This window comes from Pelobates fuscus, chromosome 3 (genome assembly GCF_036172605.1).
Source record: "Pelobates fuscus isolate aPelFus1 chromosome 3, aPelFus1.pri, whole genome shotgun sequence".
Lineage (NCBI taxonomy): Eukaryota > Metazoa > Chordata > Amphibia > Anura > Pelobatidae > Pelobates > Pelobates fuscus.
This window is the reverse complement of record NC_086319.1, coordinates 233,086,812-233,099,624: the sequence shown is the minus strand read 5'-3', so window position 1 is coordinate 233,099,624 and position 12,813 is coordinate 233,086,812. Positions and strand designations below refer to the sequence as shown.

Sequence of the window (12,813 nt, the reverse complement as noted above, 5' to 3'; positions counted from 1 at the left end):
TCAGAGTACTGCAATTTTTTACATAATATTATGTTATGCATATATCTAGCAGTACACAGACTGGACCATTTTCGTGCCCCTTTGGTTTGTCTGATTCTTTTTCCTAAATCTTTTTTCATTAATGATATTTTAATGAGCTGAACCTCCATAGCATATTTTTGGACGTAGTGGTTCAGACTTGACACATTTCTGCGATGATAAACAAGTCTGCTATACATACAGACAATAACAACAATAAGCCGAATGGTACTTAACCAGTGCTAGTGGAATGAAGTTTTAATACATCAGAACGAATTGTGCTACTGGTAGGAAAGAGCAGATTCTAACATTCTAAAAATAAACTGATGCAGCAGGCATTCAGAATACAAACACCTGTGATGGAACATAGAAACAAACATAACTGCACACTGACAGTGAAAGTATGACGTGCTCTGCTATAAGTGATATTCAGAATTGTGTTGTAGAAGCTGTGTATCTAAAGTGACTTTAGATGCTGCAGCAAGACATCAATTTGTTTTGACATTTTTGTGTAATATCTTTATTAAGACAGGGAAAGTGCAGAACATCATTTAACAATGCTATAAACTAATACTAACAGTAAATAGGTTTAACAAATGAGATCAACATGTTATGGAAGATTCCCTTTTCTGCATTTGGAAAAAAGCTGGTGAGGTTTTACCCAATTGGAGACGGTGGCTGGAAAAGTCACATCCTCCAGAATAGGCTCCTTCACCCTGAAGATTTCCAAAGATTACCCTGCTATGTATTGAAAGGTAGTTTTAAGTTTAGCATGCAATATACCAGGTACAAGAGAAAGGAATTACTTTTTTAAAGGCATTACTGAAGCTCAACAGCCATAGAAACGACCTGTTTAGACATCTGTGGATCTTACATCAAATTTAAATATGCGATTATAACATTGACTATGCAGACAATGTATTATTTTTATATTCTTATAGAAGAGAGTATGAGGGAAGAAGGGAAATTAAAATATAATTAGTGCTTGTTATTGTAATTGCAGGTATCTTTGAAATCAGGAACAAACATCTTGTATTGGAGAACGACAGGCATTCTGATGGGCTCCAAGGTGGTTAAACCTGTCCTGATAAAAAACATCACGATAGAAGGTATGGAAGGAAGAAAAACACAATTCCTGAGCACTTTCTGAGTTAGTTGGGTTCATTTTGATAGGCTGTAATAAGCTTGCTCAGTACATTTTGTGAATATCGTCAGAATTCTTCTTCCAAATTGCTCAGGTTTTTTATTTTTATGTAAATTATGGAATAAAATACAAGCAAAGTAAACATTCTGGAATTCAAAGTGAATTTTCAACATAAGGCAAAAATGGCTTGAATTAGAATTGACTTTGAAAATTTTTATTTTACATTTATTTATTTGTTTTTCTTCTAATTCAGCTATTCTGCCCTTATTTACTGGGCAGAATTTTTTTTTTTTTTAATTTCCAGTCATTCTCACTTAAGTGAATAACAATATCTGTGTTCTTAAAATAAATGCTTTTTATAATGAGACAATATTCCACCCATTGCTGTGCAACATTTAGTGATGGTTTATAGGTAAAATCTGCTTAGCTGGCAGTTTATAAATATCAGTATGGCATCACTGGACTATGTGTGAGAACAAATGCTGCTATAACACTATGGACTATCCAACATCTAGTAATTTACACACCATATGATTAGCAGCCAGATTACAGCATCTATTGAAACACAGCTTTAACAAAAAACAAAATCCAACTTTTTTATTTTTGTAATTAATTATTATTATATAATGATATAATGTAATTATATATTATTGTAATTATTAATTTTAAATGTGTTTTCTCTTACAGGAGTTGCATATACATCAGAGTGTTTTCCATGCAAACCTGGTACCTACAGTGGTGAACCAGGATCATCCCTTTGCAAGATATGTCCCAGGGACACTTATTCAGATAGGGAAGCCAAAACATGCACGGCATGCAATAATGGCACTGAATACTCAGGTGAACAATGTGGTCTTAGTGAGAGATTTTCTATATATGTAACTGTCTACTTGTGTAGCTGGGAGACCTTTCATGATAGAGATTAGGCATTTTACCACATAAACATGTCTTTCATTTTTCTTAAATAAACAATATGTACAGGCACTCTTCAATCCAAATAGGTGCTGGATATCTAGGTAGCCCACTCTTGGTACCTCAAAGTTATATACACAAAAACATATGATACCGCACTCTTGTATATTTGATACAAATGTATTCTACTGAGCAAATGCTTGAAAAAAAGCCCAATTTTTATTCAATATATCATGTCACGAAGTGAATAATCTCTTAAAACAATGTAATTCCTACAATAAATCATATACATCTCATTCCACCATAACCACCGTGGTTATTATTAATACACCAAACATGAAATAAATATACCCCAATATAGTCCAACAATGTCAGTAGTACTAGTGCTTATTGGCACTGTTTAGTAGAGGACCTTCTATTCAATCAAAAAATATTATTATCACTGGTAATGGGAACAAATATAAGTCCATCCGAAGAGAACCAGAATTTTTTTTAAAAAAATGACAAAATATGAAAAAAATGAAAAAAAAAAATTGAAAAAAGAAAAAAGAAAATATTTACAGTCCCAGTGTGTACACACCAATTGTCAATGGTATATGTCCCATTAGAATAATATATGGTTAGATCTCACCAATATTCTGGCTGATGTCTTTGTTGTGGAGGATAAGGTAATAAGAGACTGTAGTTTTTCCAGGTCTGTGTAAGTAGAGAAAAGACTCCTTCAGTACTTCCTGGTGTGTCCACCTGTATCCACTGGTTGAGATAGAGGGTCTCTTTAGCCGTCGGTGGGGTGCTCGGGCTTCGCGCTCGGGACCCAATAGTCCCTTCATTTTTCTTAATAACAAAATTATCCTCGTGACAGTTTAAATTCTCAGATGGCCACTGTGTTGAGTGTTCCATGCAGAAAATAGTTTTATATGGTCATTATTGGATACATAAATCAAATCAATGCTACACACTTGACAGGTATGCAGTATGATAGTGACAGATTTATAGTAAAGATTTAAAAATTATATTTAAACTAAAAAATACAGATAACTAGTGCTGTGGGGGAAAATACTTTGGGTGATGACTTTAATCCTTTTTTTTTTTTATATATATAAATTCTAATGCCCTGGACACCACTAACTAAATCCACCCCCTTTTTTACCATATCAATTATAATAAAACTTACCTTGAATCCAGTGCCAGGCAAAGCTCGCTTCGAGTTTTTCACTTCTTTCTCCTGCGAAGGTCCAATCAAAGGCTTTTAGCATAGAAGCATTTGATTGGACCATTTTCATTGCTCACCATGCATGCATGTGCTCTGACCGATTAAGAATATTTAAAAAGCGAATAGCTGTAACTGTAGGGAGACAGTGAAGCAGTGCACATTGCACTCTGATGACAGTGACTCATGATGTAATTTTTGCACAGAATTAACATTTAATCACGTTTTAGGGGTACAACTAGCACCTGGCACGAAAGTGCAAATATCTCTGTATGCACGGCATTATAAGTAGAAGTGGTTCTAAACATTGGATTAAGTATAAAGATATTGCATTTAAAAAATATGCAAAAAATGTAAAAATAAATTACAATAATGAATACAAACAAAGCACCCTAAGACTTCGTGGAGCTGCTGCAGTTGCACAGGCTCCCTCAGCATCTACCTATCCAGGAATAGAGGTGTTAAACATTTTATATAATCTGCTAGATTAATTGTGGCCTGATCTGATTTGGGATTAAATAAAAAAAGATTTAGTTAGTTTGCACAGCACAAATGGATTTTCAAAAGTCAGGAGATTCGACTTAGAAAACTGAGAAATAGAAACTTTATGCCAGCCTACTGCAGTGCACATGTTTTGAATAACTGTCTAAAGAAAATGTAAGTATAAAACCTGCTAGGTAGCTTATGTTTTTAGCTTTAAAGGGACACTGTAGGCACCAGAACCACCAGTGTTTCTAGTGGCTGGAGTCCCAATGGTACGGTCCCTTTGTTTAGTGTTAAAAAAAACCTTTTTAAGCAGTTTAATACTGAATGATGGTCCCTGGTTTACCATAGCCCTGCCCCCACTGAAGGTTACACACTTCCTTGTAGGTATACCTGCAATGGCTCTCAGCCAGTCACAACCACCTATTTCAGCTCAGACCAATAGCAGCTTATCTCCATGCAGCATAGAGGAGATAAGCTGCTAGGTACTCTTGTCTAGTTTCAAAATAATAATAATGGTTTAACGCTCAATGGAAGAACAGCGCCAGGGGACTCCAGAGATTATAACCATGTTAATGAGATGAAGCAGTTATGGTGCCTACAGTGTCCCTTAAAAAGAGTGATTCTGGGCAAATAGCCTGTCCATGCAGTCTACGCAGTGTAAACACAGTCTTTTCTGATAAAAGGCATTGTTTACATTGCTGATCTCAGTCAGCGTTGGCGGGACAACTATATTAGACCGGGTTACCGCGATGAATAAGGTAGCAAAATAACTTTACTTTGGTTAATTAAGGGGGCCCAGTAATCTAAATAGTTATAATAACGATCCAGCATTAGAATTACAAACATGTATTCCTAACACTAGAGTGTTCCTCTAATTATTCATTTCTTCCATCAGGTATAGCAAATTAAATTGATGGGGCTGTGAATGGTATAGTGAATAAAATTGATGGGGCTATTAAAACACCATGATCTTAAAATATCTCTGATATTTTAAGTTCATGGAGGCAGCACACTTGTATTGAAGATTATGTTACCAATAATATGCTTAATAATTTTGCTTGCTTTGTTTCAGATGAAGGGTCCAGTAAATGTATTGCTAGACCCCCTTGTACAAACAAGGATTTTTTCCAAACACATACACCGTGTGACAGCGAAGGAAAGGTAACAGCTCCATGCGTCTTAAAAAAATTATCTTTTTATTTACCATTTTAAAGGCTATTAGACATGACCTGACATGATAGTTAACCTTTGTGTGTATGTTTTCTGTTGTTTAAATGCAGATATATTCTGACATCTCCATTGAAATCAGTTTGAAGGAACATTTCAAGCACCATAATCACTACAGGGTGATGTAATGGTTATGGTGCCAAAACATCCCTGGTACCCCCCAATTACAATTAGTCAAGCATTACCTCCATTACATCCAGCTATGTAAGAGTTAACATTAGGATTTATAAAATATTTGCAGTGTTAAATAAGTCTGCCATAAAATAGCGAACAGAAATACATCTTAAGTGGTGGAGGTGGAAATTGGCACACGGCAGACCAAAGGTAAGACATGAAACTGGGGAGGGGGGCTGTTGTGCCAGGATACATCTGACACCATAACCACTACAGCACACTGTAGTGGTGATGGAGCATGGAGTGTTCCTTTAAGAGCTCAAATCGAATGTAATGCACTGCACCCAAATAGCATCTCAAGACAGGTCCAGGGGCATTTTGCATTGTCCTTGCCTAGGTATCTGGTGAGTTTGCATCATTTTTTTTCAATAGGATATTTTTTTTTGCCCAAATTAGTTGGTCTGTTGTTCCCCATATGTCATATATTGAAATTTAAAATGATACATAATTGGATTATAAAGCATTCTTACTATTCATTCTTTAATTAATGAATCCATGCAGATTAAATTATGATTATTTTAACAGTGACTCACATTGTTGTGATTTTTTTATGTAGACTCAGATTTTATACAAATGGATAAAACCAAAGATTTGCAGAGATGATCTTCCGAATGCAATCAAGCTTCCAGCATCTGGGACCAAGGAAGATTGTCCACCTTGCAATCCAGGATTTTACAGCAATGGGACAAATGGCTGTTTTCCCTGTCCCGCAGGAACCATTTCCGATGGAATGCAGGGTATGACATTTTGGAATGATAAAATTAAACAGAATATTTAGAATTTCACTGCTGAAATATAAAATAATTAACAGTTACATTCATCAGCAATTGAGTTGGAGCCTTTGCAAATACAATAATTAACACTCATTTTAAATAGACCATAGGCGTGCGCAGCCTCTTGCATTAGGGTGTGCACCCTAAAGCGCAATCACTGTGTGTGTGTGTGTGTGTGTGTGTGTATGTATATGGAAAGTTGGGAATGTGAGTGTCAAAGCATGGATGTCAAGGCGTGTATAGTGTATTCATAAGGTATTGGGCACCTATCACTCATTCAGCCATAAAAACCATACTCATAATTACGCTCTCAAACACACACATAATACCTTTAAAATTACACACCAAACACATTCACAATTACATCCTCAAACATACATACACACAATTACATCCTCAAACATACATACAATTACACCTTAAGAAGTTAAATAAACATGAATACCTGGGTGCCACTGCCCACTTTGCTCCTTGAAAGCTCTGCGCTCAGCTCCTGACTGAAACTTCTGCTTAAATAGTTGAATTTCCTGCTTCCAACAGAAGGGGAGAAATCAAGAGCACAGTGACAAATGGTACACTGTGGGTCAAAGGTCACCCCCCATCCTCTCACTGCCAGCAGCTCTGGACTCCCTGCTCACCCCCTCCCCTCCCCTCACTGCCAGCAGCTCTGGACTCCCTGCTCACCCCCCCTCCCCTCATTGCCAGCAGCTCTGGACTCCCAGCTCACTGCCCCCCCCTCCCCTCACTGCCCCCCCCCTCTCCTCACTGCCCCCCCCCTCCCCTCACTGCCAGCAGCTCTGGACTCCCAGCTCACTGCCCCCCCCTCCCCTCACTGCCAGCAGCTCTGAACTCCGAGCTCACTGCCCCCTCCCCTCACTGCCAGCAGCTCTAGACTCCCTGCTCACCCCCCCTCTCCTCACTGCCAGCAGCTCTGGACTCCCTGCTCACACCCCCCTCTCCTCACTGCCAGCAGCTCTGGACTCCCTGCTCACCCCCCCCCTCCCCTCACTGCCCCCCCCCTCCCCTCACTGACAGCAGCTCTAGACTCCCTGCTCACACCCCCTCTCCTCACTGCCAGCAGCTCTGGACTCCCTGCTCACCCTCCTCCCCTCACTGCCAGCAGCTCTGGACTCCCTGCTCACCCCTCCTCCCCTCACTGCCAGCAGCTCTGGACTCCCTGCTCACCCCCCTCCCCCCCTGCCAGCATCTCTGAACTCCCAGCTCACTCCCCCCCCCCCCTCACTGCCAGCAGCTCTAGACTCCCTGCTCACCCCCCCTCTCCTCACTGCCAGCAGCTCTGGACTCCCTGCTCACCCCCCCCTCCCCTCACTGCCAGCAGCTCTGGACTCCCAGCTCACTGCCCCCCCCCTCCCCTCACTGCCCCCCCTCCCCTCACTGCCAGCAGCTCTAGACTCCCTGCTCACACCCCCTCTCCTCACTGCCAGCAGCTCTGGACTCCCTGCTCACCCCCTCCCCTCCCTGCCAGCAGCTCTGGACTCCCTGCTCACCCCCCTCCCTCCCTGACAGCAGCTCTGGACTCCCTGCTCACCCCCCTCCCCCCCTGCCAGCATCTCTGGACTCCCAGCTCACTCCCCCTCCCCCCCCCTCACTGCCAGCAGCTCTAGACTCCCTGCTCACACCCCCCTCTCCTCACTGCCAGCAGCTCTGGACTCCCTGCTCACCCCCCCCCTCCCCTCACTGCCAGCAGCTCTGGACTCCCAGCTCACTGCCCCCCCCCCCCTCCCCTCACTGCCCCCCCCCTCCCCTCACTGCCAGCAGCTCTAGACTCCCTGCTCACACCCCCTCTCCTCACTGCCAGCAGCTCTGGACTCCCTGCTCACCCCCCCCTCCCCTCACTGCCAGCAGCTCTGGACTCCCAGCTCACTGCCCCCCCCCTCCCCTCACTGCCCCCCCCCCTCCCCTCACTGCCCCCCCCTCCCCTCACTGCCAGCAGCTCTAGACTCCCTGCTCACACCCCCTCCCTGCCAGCAGCTCTGGACTCCCTGCTCACCCCCTCCCCTCCCTGCCAGCAGCTCTGGACTCCCTGCTCACCCCCCTCCCTCCCTGACAGCAGCTCTGGACTCCCTGCTCACCCCCCTCCCCCCCTGCCAGCATCTCTGGACTCCCAGCGCACTCCCCCCCCCCCCTCACTGCCAGCAGCTCTAGACTCCCTGCTCACACCCCCCTCTCCTCACTGCCAGCAGCTCTGGACTCCCTGCTCACCCCCCCCCCCCCCCTCCCCTCACTGCCAGCAGCTCTGGACTCCCAGCTCACTGCCCCCCCCCTCCCCTCACTGCCCCCCCCCTCCCCTCACTGCCCCCCCCCCCCCTCACTGCCCCCCCCCCTCCCCTCACTGCCCCCCCCCCTCCCCTCACTGCCCCCCCCCTCCCCTCACTGCCAGCAGCTCTAGACTCCCTGCTCACACCCCCTCTCCTCACTGCCAGCAGCTCTGGACTCCCTGCTCACCCCCCTCCCCTCCCTGCCAGCAGCTCTGGACTCCCTGCTCACCCCCCTCCCTCCCTCCCTGCTAGCAGCTCTGGACTCCCTGCTCACCCCCCTCCCCCTCCCTCCCTGCCAGCAGCTCTGGACTCCCTGCTCACCCCCTCTCCCTGCCTGACAGCCTTTCACATAGACAGGAAACAGACCTTTAAGTCCCGCTTGGGCTGCCCGTCTGTGCCTGAATAACAGGTCACATGCTTCCTGTGTGTAAAGGCTGTCAGACGGAGCAGGATCACCAGGGTGGTTTCTCTCCAGAATCGATCCTCCTGGCTGCCTGCTTCATATGTTCAGCTGCTGTGAGTGGAAACACAGTGAAGGCTGTTCCAGGACCCCAGCGTGAGTGTGCTGCTGCTGCTGCACTGTGGAGCCCCAGCTGCCGGGAACAGTCGAGCCGACAGGGGAGATCTCTCCCCTGCTGGTCTCACTCCAGAGGCGTGAGGCGGGGATTAGGGTGTGCCCAGGCACACCCGGCACACCCCGTGCGCACGCCTATGAAATAGACCCATGAAAACAACTAGTAAATAATACTGAATTGAGCCCAAAAGTTCTCACAATGGAGATCTAATTGTTACCTATTTCTTTTAATATTAAGAGATTTATTCTATAATATAATAATTGTAGTGAATTGAAATATTATAGGCAAAGTGCGGGCCGAAATAGCTGATTTAAAGACATTTTCCATCTTGGCTAAAGCCACAACTTGGCTGTTTAACTTGAGTTTTGCCATTCAGATTTTAATTTGTTACTATTTATTGTATAAACCACTTAGACCTTCAATGAATATCCAATGTGTATTCTCTCTGGGTCTGGATTGGTTTTTAGTTTAAGTTCTGCAGCAAAGTAATTTTTTTATTTAGAAATAAATGAATTTGTTTGAAAATGAATATGTTAAAAATACTTGTATGAACCTAGGACTCTATTTAATATTTTTGGATAAGGGCTACTCCAACCATCCACCGCTGTATCTGTATGTGCAGACAAATGCATCCTAAATTATTAAATCATTTGAGATACTTATATAAAATATTAAATTAAGGCTCTAGTTAGTAGTTGGGCAGCTTCCGACCTCATGAGTTCACATGCACAATTCTCCCTCTGGTTGTTATTATCAATGTAGGAATGTACTAAACAACATGCACTATTTTATTCCCCCCGCAGAGTGTAAACCGTGCCCTGCTGGAACAGAACCTATTGTAGGATTTGAATACAAGTGGTGGAACATCCTACCTGCAAATATGAAGACTTCCTGCTTTAATGTTGGAAATTCCAAATGTGATGGAATGAATGGTGAGCCTGTATTCAAATTTGTATTCAAAGTATTAACTTTGAACCATTGTTTTAAAAAAAATAGTTCAAACTTAATTAATGGTTCATTATGACCACAGACAGTAATTACAGTTACTTGGCTAAAACCAAGCATCTGGAAGCCTGCAGGAACACACAAGCCGTCACCTCCTTCTTGTTAATTATCTGTTGCATAGGATTTGCAGTAAAGGAATTGGGGAGTTATTTTATAGATCATCTTCCCGACACAGAGTGAGCCAGTGGAGTCCCATGAAGATATTTCTTTTTTTTTCTCCATGGTGAAGACTGATGCTGAATGGTTTTCATGATACCATGGTTTGCATTGACCTTGGTTTTATGTTCCTATACTTAGAAGTGATAAGAGGAAATATTAGTGATAGTACTTAGATTTTCATAGTGTAATTAAGTTCTAATAAAATATTTCTAAAAGTTTGTATTAAGGGAGATTTACAAAAGTGTAATTATAAAAAGTAGCGATATTGGTACTGACTTATGTACTGATTTGTGTGCAACGTGAATACACCAAGTGAAACTGCTCCAAAATAGAAAATCTATCAAATTAGACCTCTCTATGCACCTATACTTTAGGTACAATTGGTAGTTTTCTATTGCTTATGATGGGTATATATTTTTATTAATCTTGATTATTTTTTGTAAAACATATTTACTGTTGTTCTAGAAGCCCACCCTATTTGCCCCTCACACACAACTTGTATTTTTTCTTTCTGCTGCAAAAATACTGTTGACCATAGTGTCACAATTTATGTATCTAGGATTTGTAGTTCATCTGTTAGCATAATCTAATTTGTATCAGCAGATTCTAATTTTAGGAAATGTTCTTGCACCATTACCATTGCCATATGTTGCAGTGGTTGTGACACTTACAGTTATTCACTAAAATGTGAATACAAATTGATTTCTATGTGATTTTTAACTTTAAGGTCAATATAGCCAAATTGTAAAAATGATCTAAGCTAGCTTTGCTTTCAGTTCGGCTACCCTGGCCATAAATTTGAATTCATACTGAATTTCTTCCTTTAGTAAATAACCAGTTTAGTGTTCCTTTAGATTGCTCAATGTCTCCCTCTGCTGGACATATTTTAAATTCACGCAGGACGTACTTTTATTGCTTCCAATAACTGAATAATAATTGTAACCATAGGCTCATTGTATTTGGTCTTGGACCATATGCATAAATAAAGATGTCCGAATAAACTTTAAATATGTTAGGAAAATTGTATAGAACTTTCAGCTTTCTTACCATTCTCACATTTGGAGTTGACTCCATATTTATCAAATGGAATTTTTATATTTTACTTATTTTGCAGAAAATTCGAAGTCTTATATTCTAGACTTATGTGTCCAGTTTCAATCCAATTGAGATTTGTTCAAATTTTGGCCGATCAGACGGCCATTCAAATTCCCGAACACTGAATCGCAAGCACTAAATAAGTGAAATGGACTATGAAAGAGCCACTTCAGTTTTTTTGTGGTTTGAAATTCTGCCCTGGATGGTTGATGTTAAAGATATAAAATAAATAAATACATAAATAATAAAGAAATAAATAAGGCTGAACCAGATGCTTAAAGGAACACTATAGTCACCTAAATTACTTTAGCTAAATAAAGCAGTTTTAGTGTATAGATCATTCCCCTGCAATTTCACTGCTCAATTCACTGTCATTTAGGAGTTAAATCACTTTGTTTCTGTTTATGCAGCCCTAGCCACACCTCCCCTGGCTATGATTGACAGAGCCTGCATTAAAAAAAAACCTGGTTTCACCAATCAATACGGTCAGTCAGGATTCTGTTGACCGAATTCTGACCGGAATTAACGTCAGTAAAAGGGCGAAGTATAGTAATAGGCTCATATTTGCACACTTTTGGTCCCAAAACATTTGCATGTTGGAAATTCAGATGAGCCACATTGACAAAATTCTGTAGTCCAATCCAATATTTTTTCCAGCTGAATTTATTCAGCCGAACCTAATTTTTCATGCTGTGTATAAGTTTACTATAAGCAGATTCACAACACTTTGTTCTGTTTTCTCACAAATGTCAATGCTGTCATTTTATTTTGGTGACTTTAAGCTAAACAAGTGTTGATTTAAACTTATAATTTTTATCAATACATTTGGAATGTATTGCTGTAAATACTAACTTGGCATGCAACCCTTTAAAAGAATGTAAAAGAGAAGGAAGCGCATGTTCCTTAGTAAGTTGCTTGTTAGGTGTGGAAAGTCCTAAAATTATAGCTGCAAGAATACACACAATGGAATTTTGTTTTTTAATATTAAAGGATCACTATAGGGTCAGGATCACTATAGTGTATTCCTGACCCTATAGTGTTAAAACCACCATCTAGCCACCCTGGGCCCCTCATGCCTCCATAAATATAGCAAAATCTTACTGTATTCAAGCCTGAAGCTGTAGATCTGCATGCTGTTTGCCTCAGAAAAACACGCTGTCTGCTGACATCATCAGAAGTGGTAGCCTGATCCAATCACAATGCTTCCCCATAGGATTTGCCGAGACTGACAAAGAGGCAGGTCAGGGGCAGAGCCAGTATGATTCAAACACATCCCTGACCAATCAGCATCTCCTCATAGATATAAATTTAATCAATGAATCTCTATGAGGAAAGTTCAGTGTCTGCATGCAGAGGGAGGAGACACTGAATGTTTGGATACATTTTAGGCAGCCATGACCCAAGAAGGATCTCTAACAGCTATCTGAGGAGTGGCCAGTGAAGTTATCACTAGGCTGCAATGTAAACACTGCATTTTCTCTGAAAAGACAGTGTTTACAGCAAAAAGCCTGAAGGTAATAATTCTACTCACCAGAACAAATTCAATAAGCTGTAGTTGTTCTGGTGACTATAGTGTCCCTTTTATGGTTTCAAATTGCTGTAATAATGTACAAATGTTTTCTCAAATGAAACAAAAAAATCCCCTATTTGAATTCTTTAATTGCCATAATGTAGTATAAATGCCAGGTATATATCAGAAATGTATTTTTTTTTAGATTTATTTTAAACATTGCATTGTATGATTTTGCATGCATTG

The 12,813-nt window shown here is 41.4% G+C and overlaps 1 protein-coding gene across 1 annotated transcript in view; it reads left to right on the top strand.

Moving 5' to 3' along the window:
* ELAPOR2 (endosome-lysosome associated apoptosis and autophagy regulator family member 2) overlaps positions 1–12,813 on the top strand; it is an 80,148-nt gene that overhangs the window by 41,365 nt on the left and 25,970 nt on the right. The window contains exons 6-10 of the mRNA XM_063448194.1: positions 1,022–1,127; positions 1,850–2,002; positions 4,843–4,931; positions 5,728–5,908; positions 9,602–9,730. Coding sequence (XP_063304264.1) covers positions 1,022–1,127; positions 1,850–2,002; positions 4,843–4,931; positions 5,728–5,908; positions 9,602–9,730 — 658 coding nt within the window. The remainder of the gene's footprint in view (positions 1–1,021; positions 1,128–1,849; positions 2,003–4,842; positions 4,932–5,727; positions 5,909–9,601; positions 9,731–12,813) is intronic.